The 23,446-nt window shown below is 41.6% G+C and overlaps 1 protein-coding gene and 3 non-coding genes across 6 annotated transcripts in view; 3 read left to right on the forward strand and 1 right to left on the reverse strand.

Annotated features, from left to right (window-relative positions):
- arhgef10 (Rho guanine nucleotide exchange factor (GEF) 10) overlaps positions 1-23,446 on the forward strand; it is a 45,683-nt gene that overhangs the window by 7,302 nt on the left and 14,935 nt on the right. For 2 of the 3 annotated variants that reach the window (XM_047612015.1, XM_047612016.1), the window contains exons 2-22: positions 995-1,087; positions 5,480-5,887; positions 6,876-7,214; positions 8,199-8,235; positions 8,500-8,588; positions 8,895-8,951; positions 9,450-9,637; positions 10,285-10,401; positions 11,034-11,145; positions 11,590-11,702; positions 11,799-11,876; positions 11,954-12,133; positions 12,903-13,019; positions 13,193-13,285; positions 13,784-13,954; positions 14,618-14,763; positions 15,365-15,546; positions 19,153-19,268; positions 20,513-20,640; positions 21,727-21,827; positions 22,175-22,296. In XM_047612015.1, coding sequence (XP_047467971.1) covers positions 1,051-1,087; positions 5,480-5,887; positions 6,876-7,214; positions 8,199-8,235; positions 8,500-8,588; positions 8,895-8,951; positions 9,450-9,637; positions 10,285-10,401; positions 11,034-11,145; positions 11,590-11,702; positions 11,799-11,876; positions 11,954-12,133; positions 12,903-13,019; positions 13,193-13,285; positions 13,784-13,954; positions 14,618-14,763; positions 15,365-15,546; positions 19,153-19,268; positions 20,513-20,640; positions 21,727-21,827; positions 22,175-22,296 — 2,931 coding nt within the window. In that variant the 5' untranslated portion in view covers positions 995-1,050. The remainder of the gene's footprint in view (positions 1-994; positions 1,088-5,479; positions 5,888-6,875; positions 7,215-8,198; positions 8,236-8,499; positions 8,589-8,894; positions 8,952-9,449; positions 9,638-10,284; positions 10,402-11,033; positions 11,146-11,589; positions 11,703-11,798; positions 11,877-11,953; positions 12,134-12,902; positions 13,020-13,192; positions 13,286-13,783; positions 13,955-14,617; positions 14,764-15,364; positions 15,547-19,152; positions 19,269-20,512; positions 20,641-21,726; positions 21,828-22,174; positions 22,297-23,446) is intronic. The other variant, XM_047612017.1, reaches the window with a different exon arrangement.
- Positions 1,183-1,256, forward strand: trnai-aau. The gene has a single exon. It is a non-coding gene; the product is annotated as a tRNA-Ile (tRNA).
- trnaf-gaa lies at positions 3,153-3,225 on the reverse strand. Its single transcript has one exon. It is a non-coding gene; the product is annotated as a tRNA-Phe (tRNA).
- Positions 22,540-22,613, forward strand: trnai-aau. The gene has a single exon. It is a non-coding gene; the product is annotated as a tRNA-Ile (tRNA).

Genomic DNA, 23,446 nt, shown 5'->3' on the forward strand with positions numbered 1-23,446 from the left:
ATATCACAGTGACCCCTGCACGCTAAAAATAGTCCTTTACGCCTCGGTGCAGTGTGAAGTTTGTACATAGACACAATATTGTGCTTAGGTTTCGATTTGATATAGTTTATATATCCTAGAAACTATAATATTCAAACAGATTGGTTCAAGATATTTATTGTCATATCTTCAGTTTAGAGCATACAATGAATTGATTACTTTTTAAATCTCCCTTACTAATAACAAACTAAATAAATAACTAAATAAAAAACAGAAACCTCCAAAGAGCAAAATGATGTGAGAACAAGGTGCAAGAGAAACCTGTTGTTTCCTGAATTTGGGTTTTAAGTTGCAGCTCTCTTTAGCTGGGATTTTTTTTTTTTTAGCTGTGTATTTGATGTGTTATCTAAAAATCTACATGCAAATATACTTGTGAGAAAGTAGTTGCTTTAAGACCTCCAGTAAATTTGCTCATTCTGATTAGACCAAAGTTGAGCAAATGTTAAAATCTAAACGTGAACCTGCTTTGAATGCATTTCGTTTTAGCTACACAACCCCCCCACCTTGTTCACATAATGGCCACTCCACTGGGTGGGACAGCCTCTCTATACCCATGACATTACACACACCCACTATTATCATATGAGAATGTTGTGTACCCTTAAACACGTGCTAATGTGAACGGTCCCTACGACCGCCGTAGAGGGGTCTTTTGTTTTCATTCACTCTTTCATTTGTCTGAATTAGCTTTGGTTCAGATTGCGATGTTGACACAAAAGGCACCAGACTGTGACCACACAACCATGCTCCTCTGCTGCGCACTGCTTTGTTTAAGAAACATGGAACAACAAGTGTAGTTGGGCTCTTGCGGTCTAAGGGCCTTAAATATGCCAGAAATGCTCATGTGGCATGTGGACACATTCTTCTTTGCTAAATTCATTTGGAAATACAGTGTGCATCGATGTGCTTATTTTGGCTTTTTGTGACGTTTGTGCTTTTTTTTTTTCTTCTTTAGGAATGTGTGTCGGCGTAGTTGATCCCCTGCATGCTGCCGTCTGAAGAGCAGTGAGCATGGACGTGGAAGAATTTCCTCCCCCGCCTCCTGAAAGTAAAGTCAACAAAGCTTTGTCATTCTCACTGTACAATCTGTTGGTTCCACTGAAAAACTGCATAAACACACCTGTCGGGCAGCTGCTTGTTGTTGGCCGGTTAGCTCAGTTGGTTAGAGCGTGGTGCTAATAACGCCAAGGTCGCGGGTTCGATCCCCGTACGGGCCACTAGTTTTGACTCGTGTTGTGATATCACTTTGTTATTTTCAAATTCCACGTCTGAACAACAGTGGACTTTAATTCTCTCTTTCAAAAATACATAACACAATGTAAGAAAGAGTTTTTCAAACATGATTGTCAACCATTCAGCAGATTCCACCTCTAAGTTATGACAGTTTGTCATTTTCTTGGTTTTATAACTAGCTGAAAGTCAATTCTGACATGTGCAACACAATACAGGATTGAAATTACCATCCTCAAAGGCCTACGAAACAAAAAGTGTAAACAAGAATGTCTGTGTTCTGGTATTTTAAAGATGATGGATCATTTATCATGTCATTGTAAAAGCTTTCATGGTTTAGGTGTAAGAGAGTTGATTGGAAGATTTTATACCGTCGGGCGCTTAAATAAAATGAGGAAATGTTTCTTTAAACCCAGACAGTGTGTAGACTGCAGCACTCTCATTTGTTTCATTTTCTGTTTTTAAGGATTAGAGAGCTAGGCCATTAAAACCACCTGCTAGCTTCTGTAGTCTGGTCTGATCAGTTCTCAGAGGCTTGATGAAGCTGGACAGTATGAGCAAACAGCACAGATTCCTCTCCTCCGCTCGTATGCCACTGTGGACTGTGTGGGCAGAGGAACCAAGGAGTAAGGAGGGCAAAATGTGAATGCCAGACAATGTGCCTCAGTATTGGGTTGAATGCTGGTGCAGCGACACACACACATGGACACGCATAGAAACACAGCCTCCGGGGGATAGACGCAGGCCAGAGAAATGCTTCGTCTCGATCTGGCCAGTAACTCGCATTGTTGCCAGGGCGATGCAGAAGCGAATTGTAACCCGGTGACTCATCTGAGCTGACCATTATGCAGCAGAGTGGAGATAGGGCCTTAGAACACTGTCCATATTGTCATTATGAATTGACAATGAGCACCTCATTTAGTCTGTGTGTAACATTTGCATGCATATTCCTTTTACTTAACATTCTCGAAAGACTAGAAAGCGAAGGGAAGATACCTTTTTACTTTACAGATTAGTGTTGCCACACAGAAGCACATTATAAGGTTGAATCACAAGTGGTTTTGTGTGTTTGTGTCTGTCATTAAGCTGCAGGCCTGCATACCCATACAACCAATTATCAATGAACTGCTCTACCCAAAGCTGCAAATGTACTATTGAATTGACATGGTCCGGCAGAATCCAATCAAATGAAGTCCTCCCCCATTGTGGCGTAGTCATGTTTCACATTGACACTACAACGAGGGCACCGGAGTGCATATTAGGGCACTTATTAACATATCATTATACATGCAGCTTTCCTGGAATTTCCCTAGACCATTAGTAAGCTGCCCGTGCCTTATCCCTGCGTCCCACACCATTCATTATTGCACAGATGGAAACAGACGGATAGCATCTCTGTTTCCAGGTTTGCACCTTTTCTTTTCTTGCTCCTTCAGTCATGGGTGCAGATGGACGCAGGGTCACGGTGGTGACCCAGAGCATTAGTCACAGACGGTTCTCTCTCAAACACCGACAAGGTGAAATGACTACCTGCCAGAGACTCAGGGAACAGTACTCGTGATTTAGAGCCGTGACTTCAAAGTCACTGTGTTTGCTCCAGGGGGTTTCCTCTGAGTTTAGAATTTACTTGGTCAGCTAGTGGACAGCAGAGACCTGGAACGCCACGTGTTACAACAGTGAACACGGTTAATTTGAGGCTAATTGCAGGGAAAGAATAACATATCAGCTGAAATGAAACTGATGAAAGAAATGCCTGTTTTTAAGTAAAGTGTTGGAAATAAACTAGACAGACAGAAGACCAGATGAAGAGTGTTTCCAGTGTCTGTATGGGAAAGCTTTGGAGTCAATTGTGGGACGTAAACACAGGTTTAGACAGCTCAAAATGCCGAAACCCGGGATCGAACCAGGGACCTTTAGATCTTCAGTCTAACGCTCTCCCAACTGAGCTATTTCGGCGTGTCGTGTGTGTTTTTTTGTTTTGTATTCTTCCGAGCACCGTCAGGATGTGAGCGACTGAGATAAGATCGTGACTGGGATAAGACTTTAGACTGTAAGTTGATACAGCCAAGCTATGACTACGCAGCAAAGTTCTCACACCGAATCTGTGGTATTTGTGAGCAACACTGTGAAGAGCATTCTCCAATGTCCTTACGAAGACCCCCAAAATGTTACGAGTACATAGATAGATAGATAGATAGATAGATAGATAGATGCTTTATTAATCCCAAAATGGGAAATTTCACAGTTGCATTTTATTCAATGTGATCCATCACGGTGTAATGGTTGAGATAAAGAGTTTCACCTTTGACTAACATCACTTGTGGCCGTTGTGGCTTTTCCTCGTTGATAAACATGATTTCTGCCTGAGTCAGATAGATGTTAATCGGCAAAAGCGGTATAAAAAAAACAACTCCCCTGATCCCACGCCACTTCACAAACTCATCGAGTATATCTTCTGTTATTGTTTTGACTGAGAGATTCCAAGAACCAGAAATCATCCAGTGTTCAGGAAAAGGAGGACAATGAAAGTCCCTGTCACCCCAGTTTAAATTATTACCTGATGTTTTCAAACACAGTTACAACACAGTTAATTCAGTGATTTTTAAACACTTAAAGTTTCACAAGTTTTTTTCTTCCGCTGCACCTCTAAAAAAACAAAGCACAAAATCTTGCATTTCCAAGTTGAGCAGATGCATCCCTAATCCTTTTACTCCCTCTTACTTTTCTTTTTCTCTTGAGTTTCACTGAGCCCTTTTTTTTTTCCACCAGATTAGAAATAATGCATAAACTCAGGCTGCACTACTCACTGAAGGGAGTAACAGCTCTCTTTCCTGCTGGCCTAATTGCAGTGTGGAAACTGGAGAGATATTTGTTGTTCCCTTCCTGTCTACTGCCAAGCGAGCACTCTGGTATGAATGTGATGCCTTTGAACGCTCACTCTATCTTCCAGTTCTGCCCCAGTTTGCATCGGTGTAAAGCAAAGCAGCTGACGTGATGCTTTGCTGCAAGAAGAAACATCTGTAAGAAAACATAGTGCTGTCGTAGACCCCGTCTATAATTATAAGTCTATATGTGGCACAGCCTTTTACTTTTAACAGGCCGTGGACTCAAACTGCCACCCACAGTGTCTCTGTAGTCCTGTGTTAAACCCTACTTAAATTTAACTAAAATCTTACAGTGTGGCATGATTACAATTTATGTTATCAAGTAGTTACGCATTTTGTTAGTCTTATGAGCCTAAACTTGTGTGGTCTTTTTTAATACAATGGTCTTATATACTGCATATTGTATACAGTAGATTGCAAAAGCTACAAATTAAAATTTCTGGAAATTAAATTGAGATACGATTCGCAGAAGAAATAACTGCACTCATTTGCCAAAACATTAGGTACGCTAGTAAAAATGAATGCATTGTAATATGTCTTTGGTTGATTAGACATTTTTGATATATTTTTTTAAATTTAAATTTCTTTCAATACACATTAACATGAATCCAACATATTTTAGTAAAGGCATGTTTCTTTTTGTTTCTTCATCTCTCAATTACACGCACACAAACATACAAACACACACCAGTTAGGTGTGTTTATGGCAGTTGCATGGCCACCCTACTGTTGCACATGTTTGAAATGAATATTTGAACATGTGTATTATTTGAGTAGCTTAATATTGAATGCAGAATGATAATGATGTGTATTTATCAATAGCACTAGGCCGAGATTAATATATTAGGTAGGGGGTCCCTACTTAATCTCTCATCAGTTTGGGGTCCTTGGCGTCCTGAGACTGAAAATGGTGTTTTCACAATAATGGAAACATGTCGGTATAACACGATACAGTTGGAACTATGTAGCAGTCTAATAGCCAAACAAAGTACAGTCTCCATCATAAAAACACAGATGTATCAACAGCTCTCTCAGTTATTTTAAACAAACACTGAAACCTTCATGAAGCTAAGATTCAGTGTATGACTGTTTTCTTTCAGTTGCTAATGTACCTAATGACCTAGCAAGTGAGTGTGTATGACATCATCCTTTGTCTAAACTAGTAAATTCAATAACTGACAAATTTATTCTTGTGGAGATGTTTTATTGAAGGGTTTTCTGTCTTGGAATGACACCGTAAATGGATCCGTATGGAATTATACCACAGTCTCTTTTATGTGATATCCTCTGGATCAGTAATACACTTCTTAAACTTTTCTCTCCAGTGTTGGCGGACGGCGTCTCATTTGCAGATGGAGATGAGGGAGAAGCCTTCGAATTTGACGACAGCGGTGACGACATCCTCGAGGCTGATTGCCCGCTCCCTGCACCTCCATCTCCTCTGGCACCCAGCGGCGAGGATCAGAGCCAGGACGACCCTGTCGCCAGCTACCCCGAGGGCCTTCTCCCCGTCCCGGACTCCGCGGCACCGTCCTCCAAATCCGACGCAGCTCCATTACCGGCAGACGGAACAGTTGCCACGAGCAGATCCACGTCAGCAGGTGGGGCGACGGCTAAAGCAGAGGAGACATCTGCTGTCGAGGAGCCTGATGACAGGGAGGCAGATTTACCGCCACCTCCACCTCCACCCCCACCTCTTGACGATGGCACGGAGACAGATCCTGGAACAACAGGTTTGCAACCCTAACTTTTATTGTAACTCTAGACGAGTGAGCCCATTTTAATCCTATGTGCTACAGTTGTGCCCGCGAATTATTTAACTGCACAAAATGCCTTGAAATCGTGTCTTGTTTTAGGGTCGTGCTCAAAACATTCTCCGCATTCTCCTGTCATGTTCTGTATGCATTATCTGGCCCTGATCCAGCTCCTTCATGTCACACTAGAGCGGGGCAGTCTGTCTCTCTCATGACACCTTGTATCTCTGGCTGCCTGCTGCTGGAGATTGTCTGGCTTTTATCACTGAAAGTCTTGACAGCAGCAGCAGCAGCAGCAGACAGGGTTTACCTCTGTTTATTCTCACTCGCTCATTCCCTAGTATTGTAATGAGAAGAGGTCGTCACTGCTCTTTGCAGCATTTGCCCATCTAAGAGTCACATGGATACGCCTTGTGTATTTGTTCTAGGCGGGACCATAGATTAATGTGTTCATACACTTAAGTCCCCTGATTCACATTTGTTATTTATTTTCATTACTCATCCTAAATCAAATCTGAATCTGTGAGCGTATTATATCTACTATATATATATTATTGTTATATAAGTCTCAAATAGAGTTTTCAGCTGACTAAAACAGAGAGATTGTAGTCATTTTTGAGGTGGGACACCAGTGCAGCTCATTTTGTAGTACATGATAGTCTCCCTAGTAGCCCACGTAAGCAACAGGCCAGTATTTTAGAACAAAATACTTTATACACGAGTTTTATATCTGTTGATGTTTTGTGGATCCCATGAAATTAAAGTTGACAAGCTTCTTAGAGAATAACAACAAATAAAATTAAACTTAAAAGGGACTCTGAAGACCACTGAAGTCTTTCAAATAAAGTACTGATTAAATGAATCACTGTGTAATTAACTGTCGTGTTCAGTTTTTATGGGATTTGTGCAATTCTTCTAAATGTAATTGTATCTGTAAATATTTAGTGTATCTTCTTTCCCTCATCAGGCGGGGAAGGCCAGAATGAACCCACCGGTGACCCTCAGCCTCCGCCGGCCGCCCCCAGAACCTCCTCCAAAGTCAACCCCTACTCTGTGATTGACATCTCTCCAATGCAGCCGGAGCAGCCGGAGCAGCAGCCCGGGCCCTCCTCTTCCGCTCCCTCACCGGTGGAGCCCAAAGAACAGGAGGGAGAAGGCCAGGATATCCACACCAGCCCTGTTGACATCAGCTCTGGATACTCAGTGCCGGTGCCATGCGGCTATGCAACCCCCTCGGGGGTGCCTCTCATCACACCAGCGTACACCACCCCAGTCGTCTTCCGACATCTCTCCACGGAAGACGATGGTAAAGTAGAGCTGGCAACAGGGGGAAACCCTGAAAATACTAAATGAAGATTCATGAAATGAGAATGAATAATAATGAGTTACATGTTAATCTAGTTTTATTTTGAAACATCTGCACAAACATAAGCGAAATTGTGTTTGTTGTTTCAGTGAGATTCATCCTTTCCTGTTTCACAGCTCTCAGATCTACAGATACAAAGCTATGACACGTAAACGCTGTCTCAGCTGCGTGTATCTCCCGTCCTTTCTTCTTTCTCTTGTTTTTCCTAAAGCCTTGCCACAAGGAAGTGGGGACTAAATTTAGCCCTCCCCAAAGATCTGTGCTGACTGTGAGGATTTTCCGGTTTCCCTAAAATCGTGCAGTAGCTGAGTCCCAGCCTGTGGCCTGGCAGTCTCAGCGGCCTGATTGCACTGTTATTATCTGACCAAGGTCACACCGTATTAAATACCCAGAGGTTTTTAGTTAAATATTTCAGATAGTCGTAGAAGTGTGTGTTGTGCGATTGAAAGTTATTACCACCTTTTAGTTTTCATCTGTCAAGTCTTTTGGCCGTGACACACAGGAAGAACATTTTGCTGCAGTTATCGCTTTTGCCGTGACATGTTCCTTGGAAAACACAAGGTTGCGGGTGGAATTTTAAATTAGGGACAAGTGTCATGTGTAATTTATGGAGGAACATTTCCAATAAAAAAAAAATAAAAATAAAAAAAAGATGTCTTGTGTCAACCATGCACAGACAGCGAAATCATGAGCGACACCTGGTGGTTCCTGTAAGAAGTATTAAAATTTTAGAATTTTTGTTTTACTTGATATAGATGTTTCTTAAAAAATATTCGGTGCACTATTAGTCATGTGTATTTATTTAAAAAAAAAAAAAAATCTCAACCCATTGCCTCTATGTGTGGATCATGAGAACTGTGGGGCAAGAACATGGCTAGTGTTAGAGGTCTCCTATGACTAAGGTTTTTCTTGTTCCTCTTTCAGGGACGGTGGTCGGGACTGGCTGCGCCTCTGTGGACAGGTGAGTCATATTTTTCACAAGCAGAGCAAGTCAAGGGCAATCAGTCGTGTATCTGTGTGTCTTAAGAGAGTCATGGAAAGTATACCACTCAGGTGTGATATTTTATTAATGGCTGCTGCTTTCTGTCATAATGCATACATCACTATTACTCTATTAATATACAAGAATGTTATTAGCTTATTAGTTGTTATTTCATGGCTTCTTTATTTTATGACAGTGTCCATACGTATTGGAAAACATAATTTTTTTTGTTCTTTTATCAAGCGTCTTCAGTGAGGAGTACCCAGCGATCAGAGAAGAGGATGCTTTGGCGAAATGGGCATCGGATCCGGCCAACACTGCATGGATGGAAAGTAAGGGGTGACGTCTTCAACTAAACTTTCCATGCAGACCTTCTTTTCTTTCAGTTCTCTGTCCTTGGCCTCTACACATGTCCAGTGCGCATGCCTTCAGGGTGCCATTATCTCCTTTTATTTTCTTTTGACACAACTGAATTGTCAGACGTTTCCTTCCCTGTTCTTTTGAGGAAGCGGACCCTTCCACTGTATGCGCCTTTCATGTAGAAGCCCGTTACATCCCGACCGCTGTGTGAACGTTCTGGCCGTGTGATGTGAGAAATCACGCATTCGTTTGTTGTGGATGTGTCTTGTGTGCTTCAGATCCAGATGAGGTGATTTACGATGACGTGCCCAGAGATAACTCGGACTCCAACACAGGTTTGTGGACTTTCTCTTTCACTCTGTGATTGAAGACATTCATCTTTAGACTTCCTGTCTTTTGCCAAACCGTTGGTCAGTTTTGATTCTAGTCTTAGTTTGTGTGTTGCTGTTTGCTTCAAAACCCTGTTTGCCTTTTTATTTAATTCCACATTGATGTAAAATATTGCCTTACTCTTTCATTTCAGTTATTATTTCCTGTTTTAATTTTTTTTTTTCTTTGGAAACATCCCACTTTTATTGAATCTGATTCAGTTTTTGTGTTAACACTCAGAGCTGTGACAGTGAAAATTACAAAAAATAATCATAACAAGCTTTAAAAAGTCTATTCTGATTGGTTTCATTTTCTTCTAGTTGTGTTTATCTGCATATGAGCACATCATTCAAGTCCAAATATAAGTTGCACTGCCAGGTTTCAACAGAACAACCCTGCAGTAATTGAATTCAAGCGTGCAGCCAAGCTGTAATGATTCTAAACTCGTTTTTCTGCTCACACAGATCCTGATGAGATGATCTATGATGACGTGGAGTTCGGTGAGGAGGGCGGCTGCAACAGCTCCCTCGACAATGGCTGGAGCTCTAGTGAGTTTGAAAGCTACGACGAGGCCAGCGACGGGGAGGGTCGCCCTGAGAACGGCCTGCCCCACGCCTTCATGAGAGGGAAGCCCCCCCAGAGGAAGACCCATGTATGTATCACCATTACCTTCCCATTTCCCAGACAATAATCAAGTCCTGTGTCGATATATTGTTAAGTGCTTGCATGTTTCAGGTCCTAACAGGTACATACTTTTTTAGGCTAACTTATTAATTAATAATAGTAAATAGGTAAAATATTCCCAAATCTGAAAATAGACTGTTTTAGTTTTCTTTTGCATTGAATTTTGTACATGTTATGTGTGGAGTTGATGTACATTTACATTGTCGATAGTAGCATATTTAACTTTAAAGCATGTATTGTTAAATTTGCATAAAAACAAAAAGGTATACCGTGATGTATTTGAGGACATTTGTCTGAAACCTTTACTTTTTATTTGAAACAGACCTTAATATTAATTGTCCACGTCTGGAGTGGATTGCACAACAAGTGCAACCATTTTGCCTCATTTCAGTGGCAAAAAAAAGGAAACAAGTACCCACACACATCAGATCAAGGAGGTGTTTTTGTTCGTACCCTGATGGGAGTTTCAAGTGTCTAGACAAAGAGGCATCTTTTTGATGAGAAAAACAAGTCAGGAGTCTAACAATATAGAGATTAAAGCGAGTTTGCTGGGACTCTGAGGTGCAACCTCATTCCAAAACCATGACCAGTAACGCTTGCTTTGCTTTTGTTTAGCTCTCTCAAGATCTGACACGCTTGAAAGAACACTATGAGAAAAAGATGAAAGATCTAATGGCAAATACAGTGGGAACGGTAGAGCTGCATCAGCTAAAACAGAAACACGAGCAGAAGGTAAACTACCTGAGGCTCATCTCATTTGTCTGTGCTAGATAAAGTAGTCCCAACCCTTCACTCTCAGCCTGGCTAACTCCACCCTGGGGCGTCTCGTCACTGACTCGGTACCTTCATCCTGCTCTGATGTGAATGACTTGTGGTGGTTGCGCTGGTGATGGATTTGCAAGCAGTTCATTTGCCTCCCTGTCTGCTGCATTTACTCGTCTTGTTGTATGTTAATGCATCTGAGGAGGCTGTAAAGCGAAGGGTATATTCTGCAGTAAACTGAGACACCAGCAGCGGAGTTCTTATTTGACATTACGAGTAGTTGAAACATCTGTCAATACTGCACAGAGATGCGTAATGAAAATAAAACAACTTGTGTTATTTAAGCTATTCAATATGATAAATAATATTTTGTAGGTATGTAAGCACCACGTTACCTTTAGCTGATGTCCCAGTTACTGTCATTCTTTGGTCGGCCCCGCTCTCCTGTCCTGTATGACATAATCTGCTGTGTAACATCATCCGTACTCTAACACATCTCCTGTCCTGTGTAACCTTTTAGCCCTGAGTCTAGACAAAGTCAACTGAAATTCACCTTTGCAGCTGCGACACAGATAACCTGACTTGATTTTTTTGAATCAAAGATGCAAAAGCTGGTGAAGGCAGCGAAGGAAGGGACCAAAGACGGGCTTGAGAAAACCAAAGCTGCAGTGAAGAAGGGACGCTCTTTCATCAAAACCAAGTCATTTTGTCACGGTATGTTTCCTTAACAGACCGCTTGCCTTCAACACTGCCTTCCTTAGTTGATCAGTTATGCCTCAGTGTATCATTAATGTTTTTATTAAGATTTTTGACATTTTTAGCTTAATTTTGTACTTAGATTTTTAGCCTTGACGTTATCTAGGAAGGACAGTTTTGTACTTTTGAGCTAAATAGGTCCTTAAATCTTCATTTCTTACAGTAAATACTCACATTAGCAAGTAAAGTGGGGAGAATTGAGTAACAAATTGTACTTTTTAAATGTTTTTATTTATTTTTACTATTATAAATATGCCTCGGACACCAGAATTGACATGTCTCGTCTTTGACCCTTATATAAACTGAACTATTTGATAAATGTGAGCATGTTGTTAACTTGCACATCACCAGTTTTTGCATCTTCGATGATAAAAAAATGAAAAAAACACTGTAATCTTTCAGAGAGGAAGTCGGCCTGTTTTGAGGATGAGGAATCTGAACTCTTCATTGAGGTGGACTGTTTCAATGTCGAGCCGGTGCTGTGTCCAGAACCAGAGGGTCTCTCACAGCAACAGGTACTGATCATACCTTTCAACTTTTATCCCAGTTTCCTTGAAAGGAAAGCACGCTAAACGTCTAAGGGCTTACGGTTTGGTATTTTTCCTCTACAGCTTGTGAGACGATGCATATTGGCGTCAATACTGGAAAGTGAGAAGAACTATCTTGATGCACTCAAGAGGATATTAGAGGTATGCAATTACAGCCGCAGTGACTGTTAAATTCATTTAGAAAGTGTTATTACAGGTCCAACTGTCTCTTTTCTCAGCAATATGAGAAGCCCCTGTCCCAGATCGAACCGAGGCTGCTGAGCGACAGGAAACTGAAGATGACCTTCTATCGTGTGCGTGAGATCCTGCAGTGCCACTTCCTTTTCCAGATTGCCCTGGCCAGCCGCGTGGCTGAGTGGGACAGCCTGGAGATGATTGGAGATGTTTTTGTGGCGTCGGTAAGCAGAGACTCTAATTAAAAGAAAACGACACCAACATATTAAACATTACTTACTTCATCACCGTTGTGTCTGACAGTACTGAAAGCTGCTCTTTGTAGAATCTACTTGATGCTCTTGTCATCGACTGTTTAGCAATGATGAGTCAAGAACAAAAGGGCTCCTCTTTGACACTTCCTTGTGTTTCAACTCTTGCCCTCAGAGGAGCAGTGATCCCATGTCTTTTCTCACTGCCATCTAATATTGCACAATTCAAATAAGAAAACTTCAGGTTTTTAGTTTAAACTAAAACTGTATTATCATTAAGGCACTTTGTTTACTTAGAGAATACAGAGACTTATTAGACAGCCACACACCAATCTTTGGTAAAAATTTTGGGGATGCAAATAAATACATGGTACTCATAGTCATAGAGTCATAGTGGGGGGTTCAAACACACACACAGAATTGGAAATGAGGATAGTTTAGATCTTAGAGAATTAATCAGACAATTTGCTCTTACTTTTAAAGCCCAATGATGAACCTTTAGAAGTTTCTACCCACAAATTCATCAGTAATGGATCAGAAACACAAACCCCAAAGATGACAATACAGACAATGGTTGTTAGCCATTACCCAGTTAGCACAACGTTCTCCAGCTGATCCTTTGAGTTATGGTGCTGCAGCTGTCACCAGACCTGACACCACTTTGTCTGTGCGTTCCAACACATTTAAAACTGATGAAATACATGATATCCCTGCATGTGTTTAAACGTGTTTTGTTCCACAGTTTTCAAAGTCCATGGTGCTGGATGCCTACAGTGAGTATGTGAACAACTTCAGCACTGCGATGGCAGTGGTAAGGAAGACGTGCGCCTCCAAACCTGGCTTCCTGGAATTCCTCAAGGTTTGAGAGAAACGCACAAATGCAAAATCTTAATTTGGAAATAGTTTAATGGATGTTGTATTATTTGCTTGTTTTTTTCATGGGAAGATTATATTTATTGTGTTTGTCACCAAAAAGTAAACATTTAGACTGATTTATCGCTACAATTTAGCCCATCTCCTCTCTTCCTGCAGCATCGCCAGGAGACCAGCAGTGACCGAATAACTTTGTATGGACTGATGATGAAACCCATCCAGAGATTCCCACAGTTCATTTTGCTCCTTCAGGTATAATGAGCTCTGATTTTAACCTTTGCAGTAGTTGCTGTCGTGCTCAACCTCACCAGCAGAGGGAGCATCATACTCATGAATCAAGGCACTTTGTTTTTCAAAGCCTAACCTTGAGAGCAAGGGAATTGCTCTGGAGGGACATGGTTTCCTCATCTCTTTTAATTCCCCTTTCCTTTTCCTGACACATTTATTTTTTGCTGCGCTTCTAGAGTCAGAAAATAGGACACTGGAGTGGTTTCTTTTTTAAGCACACATACTTTAATGCTTTCATATACCAATCACATTAGGTTTATAGGTCATGATAATATGATAGAGAGTCTAAATTAGTGCCTAAATCTTCTTTTATATATTTGTATGTATAGAAAAATGGATGAGTGCTGATACATATTCAGTCAGAGCTGAGGGGGTGCTGTTTTTATTCCGTTAACCGTTGAATTAAGGTGGAATAATCTAAAAAATGGCAGACTAATTTTTGACTTCTGTCTTCCTCACCAGGACATGCTGAAGAACACTCCAGTAGGCCATGCAGACCGTCTGCCTCTGCAGATGGCCCTGACCGAGCTGGAGACTCTGGCTGAGAAGCTCAATGAAAAGAAGAGGGAAGCCGACCAGCGCTGTGAGATCCGTCACATCGCAAAAGCTATGAACGAACGCTACCTCAACAAGGTCTGCCCACTTATTTTAGGTTCCATGACATCTTTTTTTTTTTTAGTTTGAATAATTCAATGCTGGAATGAATCAGTTTTCTTGCATTATCCAGTTTTTCATGTGATTTTGTATGACATTTTACTGCACTGTGTTCTACCCCAGCTCACCACTGTACGTATTTTAGGCTTCACTCTTTTAGCATATACGCCGTGGCATTTGTCTCTGTCCCAGTGTGGGCGGTCATCAGGCACTTGAACCTCATAATTTATACCAAGTATTCTCCTGACTGAATGCCATATTTTTAGCGCATGGCTTAGCACAACATGTGCGCACAACACCAGTTTTCCCCAAGGTATAATTATTTGTGTGTCTGCAGCCACCCACACTGTGCAGAAGCAAGTTTACATGATACTGTTCATAGGGCAGATGAGTTTTGTTCTCCATAGCGTTTAATTCCTGAGAGGCATTATAGTGCATTGAGCCTTATAATATATATATTCTATTACGTGGAAGAAGACAGCGTGAGATGAGCCAATAAAGCCTTATGGAATCTGGGTACTCTTAGTTTTTATTGGTCTACATTCCCTGCCTGTGCTGGGTATTGTTAACAATGAGCTTTACTCAGAGATCCAAACCTCTACTCTACATGTACTACTCTGATTTATCATTCCTTCCCTTTAGCTTCTGAGTAATGGCAGCCGCTACCTGATCCGCTCAGACGACATGGTGGAGACAGTTTACAACGAGCGCGGTGAAATCATCAAAACCAAGGAGCGACGCCTCTTCCTGCTCAACGACGTGCTCATGTGCGCCACGCCCAACATCCGGTAAGAGTGACCACAAGCCAGACCTGTTCTGAATCTCTTCTTTAATTTGCACCTTGTCCTGTAATTGGGTGCCATATCCTATAATCTCTGTAGTGTTTTACAATTTTAGAATCTAATTGTTGTGTGTATAGTTTGTTGAGGTCTTGTTGGCCCAAAACGAGGGGGAAGTCTTAAAGTCTTAAAGTGAACTAAACTGAAATTAACTGAAATTGTAAACACTGCATGTTGCTGATGTCCTTGGGCTGACTTTTGACCACAGTGAGTGTCTGGGTTTGGACCGTACATACTCACTGTGGTTTGCTATTTAACCAAGAGTGATGGATCCCATTCCTTGGCTTTTCAGCTTCTGTCCTGTAATTGTAACATGTTGGTCACCACACGCGGCCTTAGGGGAAATCTGCACTGACTTGTGCAAAAATGTGTTGCCCTCCATTCCATTCATGTCATTAATCTCCTTTTGTTTTTCGGACATGCCATCTCCACACAAATATTTATTTTCATACCTTCACATCTTGCTCATATCCCATTCCCACACAATGCGCTAGCAATGTGAACCAGAGACACTTAGTCGCCGAATTTTAATCCCCTTTTTCCCTTTCAGATGTCAGGATGGCAGTGGGAGTGGGAGTGGGAATGCTCCAGACCAGAAGTTCCTGCTAAAGTGGAGTGTACCATTGAACTTTGTGGAGGTGCTCGAGTTTGGATCCAGTGAGGACATGGCCGACCAGAGCCGCTACTCAGCCCCTCATTCGGGGGAGAAAGTGGTGATCAACGCAAAGCCAAGTATGAAACACAGCATCATATTCAGTTATGGAACAATTTTAGTTAGCTGATTACATTAGATCAGATCAGATTAGATTTTGAGATGATAAACTGTTGAACTAGAATTCTAAAAAAATACATAAATTCAATAAACCGTAAAACAAGAAAAACAAGAATCCACCACTGTAGCCCGTTACTTGTTGGCCAATCTTATTGTTCAACAAAACTATATTTATCCCTCAATTGCTAGTGGAAGACACACACTGAATTTCTAGGAGTGTAACCAGTGCCAGAAAAATTAGCTGATGCTGAAATACACAGCAACAAGACAACGAGATAATTCAGTTTCTGCTGGCATCAAAGAGCGGTTTGATATCCTCATAGCTAATGCAGCTGCAGCCTCTGCCTCTCTTCACTAGGTTGCTTCATAATATATATTTGTTAGCTATGTGAGTCAAATCTTTTCCCAGAACATCTTCCCTACTCAAATTAGTGTCTTTGGAGAAAATGCATTTTAATCAGTAATGTTAATTAGAAACTCTCATTACTCTAAAAAGTACAAACGATAAATGAATAACTGTCAGTCCTCCACAAATAGTCCAGTCACTGAGTGCGTATTTTATCCCTTGTGCAGTCTTTTGGTCCGCTGGCTGCTGAGTTGATGATTTCAGTCTTTCCACTGGGTTCTCCCTGTCACAGACAGCTGCTCAGCCACTTTAAAAGGCCCAGATCAGACAAACAACAGAGAGTGTATGATTTTGTGGTCATAGTGCTGCAGTTTTTATTCTTGGATTTGTTTTGTGTGTACACATTTGTGCCGAGGTAATGGTAGTCTGCTGCATTGCTGAGCTGGTGAGTGCTTTGATATCCCTGGTTAAAGGTCAAATGTTAGAACTATTCAAGCAGAGGTCAAAGGCTTACACTTTTAATAGTGGGCAGGAATTATTATTGCTCTCTGTAATACACTTGCATAACATCCATTCTCTTCCTGCCAATTGTCATAAGGTCATGTTAATCTCTTGATGAATCCCGAATGTTTTATGTGTCACAGTCTACAGTCCACCGGCTGTGTTTGATTTCTAAACATTTCTCCAGTAACTGTAAATCTTACCTTTAATTAAACTACATCTTTGATGTGCTCGGTCAGCTGGCTCGTGAGTTACTTTACGGAGCCAGTCAATGGGCGTGTGTTAACAGATGGCACAAACAGACCTGAGCAACATCTGGTCTGGACCGTGGAGTTTTCCTAAGGCTGCAACCACCAGACAGGTTCACTTCCTCGTCTGAACCTGTTCATAATACAAGTGTACTAGAGATGCATTAGCTCAGTGCTTTAAACTGAACCGTTAATCCCTTTCTATTCGGCTGAATGACTATTTCGGTCAGCAATAACATGTTGACATGCACTCGGTTTGCTTGCTCTGATGTAGATATTTCCAGAAATGTGCTTGTGTGCTTTACAAACGTGTGCACCGTCCAGGAACGTTTAACAAGTGGAAACTATTGTTTCTCAGCCCTCTGTGTCCAGCCAAAATCAGCCTGGTCACCGGCCTGCTAGAAGCCAATGAAAAGACTCGCTGACATATGATGTCATGTCTTGACTGAGAAAGAGAAGGACGGACGCAGATCTGTACTGCAGAGCAAGCGGACCACCAGGCAAACCGGTCATTTAGAGTTAACATTTTCCTGCTGCTCTCACAGCCAGTATGCAATTTGTAGATGCATTGTTTATTTTGAGGAAGTGTGTAACTTCTGGGATGACTGGCATGTTTCTGAAGATGCTCCCAGCTGTGTTTTGTTAGGAATACTCTTGGCATTTGGCACTCTCACAAAGATCCATTCAGCGAGTTGGACACAGGGTGGAAAGGGTTTACTCAGTGCCATTCTAGTCTTTGGGAATGTTTGTTTAAGCTATGACCGCATTGGTCCTTAGGTCTTACTAATTGTACTAGTAAATTCAGATACCATATAGCAGAATAATGTGTACAATTTAACATGTAGATTATATGTAGATTCACAAAGAACCATTTTAATTTTCTTTTCATCTAAGGAGAAGTAAGAACCATATAATAGCTCTGAGCTCCATGATACAAGACCGTAGGACTTGTTATTAACACACAATAAGTAACTTCTTTCAAACTAAATGTCTATTTGATTAACCTCAAAGCACGTACACATACTTAAATTAGTTTTAACACTGCCCCGCATTGTATGCTTTTGGGTTTTAATCAGAACTCATCTTGTGACCCGCATTCAGCTTTCAATATCTCAGCCTTTGGAGAGACAGATGAGCTATGGAAATTGAGCACAGCTTCTCATGCCCTCAGAGCAGCCACTTTATGTCAACAGAAGCGTGGCGGCGAAAAGGTAGAAACAAACTCCAGAAGTTAAACATAATCAGTAAATGTACTGTGGGGTCACTTACAGTTAATCCAGTGGCACAAGTAACATAAAATTGGCAATGAAAACATCAGCAAAAGCCAAATCCCATGTACACTACAGGACACGGTTGTGCTCATGTGTATGTGAGAATGACAGACGCTCTCTGTGCAGCCTCCTGTACACAAACATTTTAGAGTCATTTTCTCTCAGACCACCTACATATTTGACATGGCCATGTTTGGAGGTACGGTTTTCCCTGCGTGCCCAGTCAGCGAGGCCTTCAAGAGGACACCGGACTGGGTTGCCATGGTTTTGGAGCTCCAGTCAGACTTTGTGACTATTGTAGAATAGGAGGAGGAGGAGAAGGAGGAAGAAGCAAAGGGGGAAGAGAAAGAAGAGAGGCATAGCAAAAGGAGCTGAAGGCATTTTGGTGCCAAACGCTCTCATGCAGTTTAACTCTTTGCTGACTGATACGTACGCTCGGAGCAGTTAATGTGATGGAGATGATTCATGCTCCACGGTTTTTACAACGAAAGACCTCAATTATTTGTCGGTTGGAAGCTTTGGACGGCGGACAGGCTTCCTCCCTTTGCTCTCTACGTGCTCTTCTTCATGACTGTCTGTGTGCAAGAGGAGAACAGGCCTGTCAGACATTTGATGTGTTCTGTGCAGCTGTGTTTTGTGTACGCACAAACAAAACCGCTCTGTTTGTTTTCTCATTAGAGACAGAACTTCAACAGGAACTACTCCAATCACATCACCCACTATCGTTAGGTACTGCGGTATACATAGTGGGGGAAGAGGAGGCATGATAATAGCAGACGTGCGGAAACAAACAATATAAGGTGTGTGGCCCCTGAAAGCTAACGCTGGATGGCAGGGAGCGCACGGAGGACAATCACTGCCAAGTTTGCAGAACTGTCACCGCTCCCGGTGGGAAACCATCTGATTGGCCTTTATTGATCTTTGCCTCTGTGAGTCCTGCTTGTCTCATCACACTGGCCTCTCTCATTGTTGCCCGTGTATCCAACTTTCTATCAGGGCGGCCGTTTGACAGCTGAGGCGTTGGTTTTTAGGTCTTTCCTTTTTTCTTCTGCCTGCCACTTTCAAATAGTTTATTTTTATACTTTCGACCTCTCACGTCAACACTGCATTCAAGTTTTTTGTTTAACAAAAACATTTGAACACGGTTTCAGTTTGAGGTGAGTTGTACATGTAATTTGAAAAAATTCTGTCTCTGTGTAGACAAACTGTACATGGGTCCCGGTCAGCTGTACCAAGACCTGCAGAACCTGATCCATGACCTCAGCCTGGTCAACCAGATCTCCAGCATGATCGGCAGCCTCAAAGGAAACTACCAGGTAGTGTATGACCCCGTTAAATAAAAGCAATCACCCACTCTTTAATTTTGCCTCGTGAGGTTTGATAAAGATATATTTTCATATGTACTCCAGTGTCAATTAGCCATATGTATGAGGCTCTTCTTCTAACTAAAAAGTAGATCTTTTTAATTAGTTCTAGTGCCTATTAATAGTCTAAAAAACTTGGCAAAAGCTGACATAGATAAATGTTCCTTTAGTGTACCTAAAGACTTTTTTCCTCCTTGTTTCTCAGTGGGCCTTTTATGTAGGTGTATAATGTTTAACCTGTGGAATGTAGCAGCAATTTGTCTTGGAGAGACTAGGAGTCTCTTAAGTCCTGATCTGCACCGTTCAAGCCTGTCACATCGTGGGGCAGAACACACAAGCCCGTCTGTGCTAGTGGGACGGTGGTTCAGTTTGCAGAGCCCAGCGTGAGTGTGCGAGGCTGTGTTTGTGCCGCGCTGGTGGGTCCGTCAGAAGCCGAGCAACAGAGAGGCTCTCAGAGAGACATGTGTCGGAGAGATGGAGGAGATGGAGATGGAGGCAGGGAAAGGAAGGAGAGGAAAGGAAGGAAGGCCGATATGTGTGAACAGCGCACTGCCAAGATTTTCATCGGCGCTATATTTCACACCCCGTATTATACTGACAGTGTTGGAATTGTAAATGTTTACTGAAACGCTCTCTGTGCAGCTTTGGAGCATGTATCATGTTTGAACCAGAGATGTGGAGCACATAAAGCTCTTGGCCATTTGGCCTGAGTCTACTATTGCATTTGTTGTATTGATTCAACATTTATTTTTTTTTGGCTCTAGTTTCTATTAATTACCAGCACCATTTTATTGAACCGAATTAGTACTAACTCGGCCAACTCATGCGTGGAGGAGTGAAGATACTATAAAACACTCAGAGTCCAATATAAAGAGACGAGTGCGATTGAAGGCAGCCAAATCTCCTTGAGCGTGTGTCAACAAAAATTAGAAATCCCGCAAAGGTCACATGCACTACAGGATACTGCTGGGCTGCATTAGAGTGACAGCTGGTCCTGTTTTATTTTGTCAGTAATTGTATATGACAGTATAAGCAGCAGCTCCTCTTAGAGACGGTTTTCAACTTAAATCATATTAAAGTCTCAAAAATAGACGTATCGATGCTGACGTGTCCATTTATTTTGTTCTTCTGCCATTCCATCGCTCTCATTGTTCTCTTTCTGTCTATTTTTCTTCCCCCCGTATTCTTGTGTACAGAATGTAAATGCCACCGTGGCCCAGGACTGGGTATCAGGTCTCCAGAGGCTGATACTGAAGAAGGAGGAGGAAATCAGGGCGGCGGACCGGTGCAGGATCCAACTCCAGCTGCCTGGCAAACAAGACAAGTCTGTTTTTTTTTTTTTGTTTTTGTTTTCGCACGTATTTAAACACACCTCTTAAGCTTTTAATTATTCTTTCATACTGACACCAGGCTCCTGTCTCAGTCCTCCCCCCTAAAGAGTTGTGGTTATTCTAGTCTTCATCCCCCTTTACCCTTCTTCTCCTTCTGTTCTCCCAGCCTCCCTATATCCCTTCAGCTTTAGGAGAGGGTATTTAGATAAACAAGTTCCTCCACCAGCTCTATTCTGAGGCATGAATCACAAGAGAGGAAATGTGCATCAGTGTTTATGAAGTCTACCCAGCTGCTGCGCAACACAAATGTTGGCAGCACACGTTTAATCACTCTTATTATAGTCAGCACATGTTCCCCCAAGGGTGCCCCTTGTCGAGACTTTTTACATCCTCTGCGACCGTAACTTTAGTTTTTTTTTTGCTTTCTCTCACTCTTTCACTTCCTTACTCTGTCACTCATCCCTACTGCATTTAGCTGATGAGATTATCACGGGTATGTTTGGAAACACAGCTGCCTCTCTCCCTCTCATTCCTGTCCTGATCCCCAAATCGCAAAGCACAACACTTCCCACCATCGGCCCGTGGCGAGAGTGATACGTTTCACACACACACACACACATAACACATAATGTCTCCACCAGCTGCTTATAGAAACGATAATTAACATTGACTCCTATTGCTTTTCTGTCACAGTCTATATCCTCAGTCAGCGGTAAATAGGCGGACTCATTTGTCCGTATCGGTGCCATTCAGTCCAGATACAGGCCGCTTCCTTTGATCGCATTGTTGTTCAACTATAGGAGGATAATCAGCGGACTGCTCTGCGTGCAGAAATATTTAAACATTTGCATGACTTCTTTCTGCTCAGAGAAATGCGAATGCTAAGTCATACCCTGTGGTTGCTACAGCTTTGATGCATCATTCACTCCAGTCTTGTAAAAGCATCTGTTACACTTTCCCTGCAAACTCTTTGTCTCTATGTCTAGTTCATTAACACACTGTCATTTATTACTTGTCTCTCTACGGCTTCTCCTGAGTAAAATATTTTTTCTTGTTTGTTTTGTCTTCTCTGTTGGCAGGGCGGGTAAACCCACGTACTTCAGCGCAGTGTTTAATACACTCAGCCCTGCCGTCAAACAGTCATGGATCAGTAACTTGCAGATGGCCAAGCTGGCTCTAGGTACAGTACGCTGCCTGGCTGTTTACCTCCACTCGTCTCAGTTGCACATTAGTGTTTTTTTTTTCTCCATTTTGCCTGCATGCTTTTCTACAGTATGGTTGTTGACTTCATTCACATTCACCTCCATGCTTTATTCCATTATAATGAGTTCACTGCTCTTGAACATTAATGGCTGATAGATCAAAGCCAGTGAGAGCATGAAAACTGTGCCACAGTTTCCTTCATAGTTAAAATTATTCAGATGATTATTTCATTTTTATAGTGTCTCCTCTGGAAATCATGATGTTTCACACTGCGCGAGGTACATGATTAAACAATGCTGTTTGTGTGCATGTGTTTTACATCAGAGGAGGACAACCTGCAAGGTTGGTTCTTTGCAGAGGATGATGGGAATCAGATCAAAAAGCAGAAACATCCTCTCCTGCTTCGTCAGATGCCCGTGGTCATGTCAAAACTGCAGGAGTTCAAGGTGAAAGCCTTTTTTTTTTCTTAATTCAAGCTAGGTATGCCAGCTTATTGTGTGCTGCTATGTGTACTTGATCTCCATACAATCCAATTTGCTTTGAGAATGTGAAGGGCAGTTTAAGTAAGGTTACTTGAAATCATTTGCTCCTAACGGTCTGACAAGTCACACATTTGAACTTCTTCTAGTTTTTGGCTAAAAATGAATATTTTTTCTGGAAGAATACATCATAAGTGACATTGTACATGTGGCCGGTTAGCTCAGTTGGTTAGAGCGTGGTGCTAATAACGCCAAGGTCGCGGGTTCGATCCCCGTACGGGCCAAGATTTTTACAGGGCTTAGGGCTAGTGGTCAGCATAATAACCTTGTACTGTTTGAGTAGGCGTAATCTATCACATAGGTAATTAATTTCCTGTTAATATCACAAGCTCCTTAGCTGCTGCTAGTAACACCAAGGTAATCGGCTTAAATAGAAAGAATGATAAGCTCAAGAAATATGTACTTCATTCACAAATATGTCATGAATCCATTACTTTGCATTTCTTGGGTCAGCTGTGAATTTGACTTGAATACAATTGTCATTTATAACTCAAGTTACAAACTGAGCTCATCTAGCAAGTTGAAGATATCACACAATCTATCCACTCCTCTTCTGGTAATGCTAGTAATGACTTCTTCACTGGAAAAAGAATCTATTACGTATTTGCGTCGTGCAGGAGGTCTTGCCGAATATGGGTCACTGCATTTAAAGATTCATAGTCCGTTACAGGCACTGCTCTGTTGCTTAGTAATCTGTGCAGCTTTCCTCCTGAATAATATTTTCCCTTATTATTGCAGTTTCAAATGTTGCAATAATACATTGCAAAAAGCAGAATTTTGTTAACTGTTACATCTGATAAAACTAAATTCTCATTTTGTTCATTTCACAAACAGACTGACCAACTGAACTGAAAAATTGTATTTTATTATTGTAGTACCGAAAAATTAAATTCATATGATAAAGGCCTGATTCCTGGCCCACATGGATTTCATATTTCCACCCAAAATATTGCAATATAACTGTATGTTACATATTTTTCCTATCTTTAAAACAAAACCTTTAGCTGTCTGTGTTTTTCAGCTGGAACTGAAATTATATGTACAGCTGCTTTGTCTT

The sequence above is a fragment of the Mugil cephalus genome, chromosome 17, assembly GCF_022458985.1.
Source record: "Mugil cephalus isolate CIBA_MC_2020 chromosome 17, CIBA_Mcephalus_1.1, whole genome shotgun sequence".
Lineage (NCBI taxonomy): Eukaryota > Metazoa > Chordata > Actinopteri > Mugiliformes > Mugilidae > Mugil > Mugil cephalus.